This window comes from Sinocyclocheilus rhinocerous, unplaced genomic scaffold (genome assembly GCF_001515625.1).
Source record: "Sinocyclocheilus rhinocerous isolate Xijiao unplaced genomic scaffold, SAMN03320098_v1.1 C36841214, whole genome shotgun sequence".
Lineage (NCBI taxonomy): Eukaryota > Metazoa > Chordata > Actinopteri > Cypriniformes > Cyprinidae > Sinocyclocheilus > Sinocyclocheilus rhinocerous.
Genome location: NW_015786341.1, coordinates 1 through 1974, shown reverse-complemented (window position 1 = coordinate 1974; position 1974 = coordinate 1). Strand labels below are relative to the sequence as shown.

General features: G+C 42.3%; 1 protein-coding gene across 1 annotated transcript; it reads right to left on the bottom strand.

Moving 5' to 3' along the window:
• Positions 1 to 30: 30 nt before the first annotated feature.
• On the bottom strand, positions 31 to 1970 carry LOC107736622 (uncharacterized; the record flags this gene model as incomplete). The annotated part of the gene is made up of 2 exons (XM_016548002.1): positions 31 to 272; positions 950 to 1970. Coding segments are annotated over 2 exons (1263 nt in total), but the record flags the coding sequence as incomplete, so codon positions are not given.
• Positions 1971 to 1974: the final 4 nt, after the last annotated feature.

Genomic DNA, 1974 nt, shown 5'->3' with positions numbered 1-1974 from the left:
AGACTGTTTCCTGAAATAAACTTCACTCACTGCACTTTCTTCCAGCTTCAGTTTGATCCGTCTGTCCTCAAAGTCCTTTAGCAGTGTCTCAGTCAGTCCTTTCTGGGAAGAAGGCGATGGCGGGTCAGCAAGTACGCTCAAGGGCTTGATGGGGGTTACCCGGGAAACAGTTGGGGACATGGGTTTTGGGCTGCCCCATGGCTGGGGTGTCATAATTGACATAGAGGGAAGTCTGAAACTGGGTCGCGGTGAGGACAACTGTGGACTTTTATCTTTAGAGATAAACAAAGAAAAACAAGAGATTATGGTTATGATTCATTCACCTACTTATACAAGTCAATTCCCATACGTTTTCAGTGAACTACAGTGTTTAAAAATGTTAGAATACTGTTAATCATGTTTTCCATAGGACATTTTTTAAATGAATACATCTGAACATACTGTATGTCTTATGTAGTCTTATTTTCATTATGGATACTGATCCTGAACTGACAAGTGTGCTGTGACCTCAGCCTGACATGAATCCTTGTAGAGGGCACTAATCACCAGCGCAAATTGTATTGGAAATCAAGACATAGCATGTATGCATGTCATTGTCCGAAAAGCAACCTTTAACTTGAAATGTGCATTTACATCCATAAAGTAAATGATTAATCATTCTTCAATGAAGCAGAATGCCATGGTATGTCCAAAGTTCAGAAACTATGTTGGCAATTCCTTCTCATTCCTTGGTGCTGCTGACATCCATAAACATTTAACACTTAAATTAATCATTTAGCTATGAACAAGAAAGTTATGAAATGCACTTGCCACAAACATTATACAGAATAATAAGACAGTTTCCCAGCAAAAGGCAGTTAGACAGACAATAATGCCTGTATCCCACCTCCCCCCTAAACCATTTGCTATGTTTAGCATGTATGAGTGCAGCGAGACTGAACAGTTATACCTGTAATGGATAATCGAGAAGTGTCCAGACTCCAGGAATAAGGATTACTATAATTAGTCTTCTTTTCTGGAAGTACAGAATCCACTTCTGCCATGTTCCCATGTGGAGTTTGTGGTGAAAACACAGTTTCCTCACTGGTTAGTGGGGACCTGGGTTCAGAGGAAGTTAGCGCTGGATTCACGGATGCTGAGTTGGGTACTGAGAAAGACTGACTACTGGACTCTCTCAGCTCTTGGAGCTCTTGTTCTCGTCTGAGGTCTTCTTCGATTTCTTGACGGATGTTGTTTGGGGCATTCTGAATTTTGGGGCTCCAGTCGGTGTACTCAAGGTGAGATCGCCAGGTAGGAGTGTACCGACTAGTTTTTGTGGGTTCCAGTGGGGACGGAGTATTTCGAGAGTAAAATCTGTTCTTTCCTGACATACTGTTGTCATTTTCCACAATCCAGGATGGCCCTTTCTTCGTTCTGGGATTATCGGTTTGGCACTCAACACCATTTTCTTTATGAACCCTTACTTTAGAATGGTTGTTGTCCTCAGGATATGCACTTACTTGGTTTCCAAAAGTGCTGCTGTCAGTGTTTCTCTGAAGGATAGATTCATCAGGATGTCGATGAGGACAGCAAGGCGAAAGATCTTCTTTTGAGTCCAAGAGGTCACCTTCCTCTACTAGGGCAGGTTGCTCTGTAATCCACATGTCATCTGCAGAGACTGTGCTTTGCTCTAAATCAGTTGTGGGACTTTTGCTTAGACTCGCCCTCAAAGATGTGACTGGAATTTCATCCGGTTGTGACTCAACTGACTTCTTATTGTCCTGTACTTGGTTCTCTTGGGTATTATGGCTTAAAACACTGTTTGTGATCTGTCGCAGTTTCTCAAGTTCAAGCTCTCTCCGAATAAGGAAACTCACTCTGTTTGGTTCTTTGGTTTTTGGAGCTTTCACCTGTGGAGATGAAAGGGACAGAATTGGCTTTATCCTGATTTCCACCATCTCTGAATTGTCTTTGTGCAAGATACCCCTTGATCGA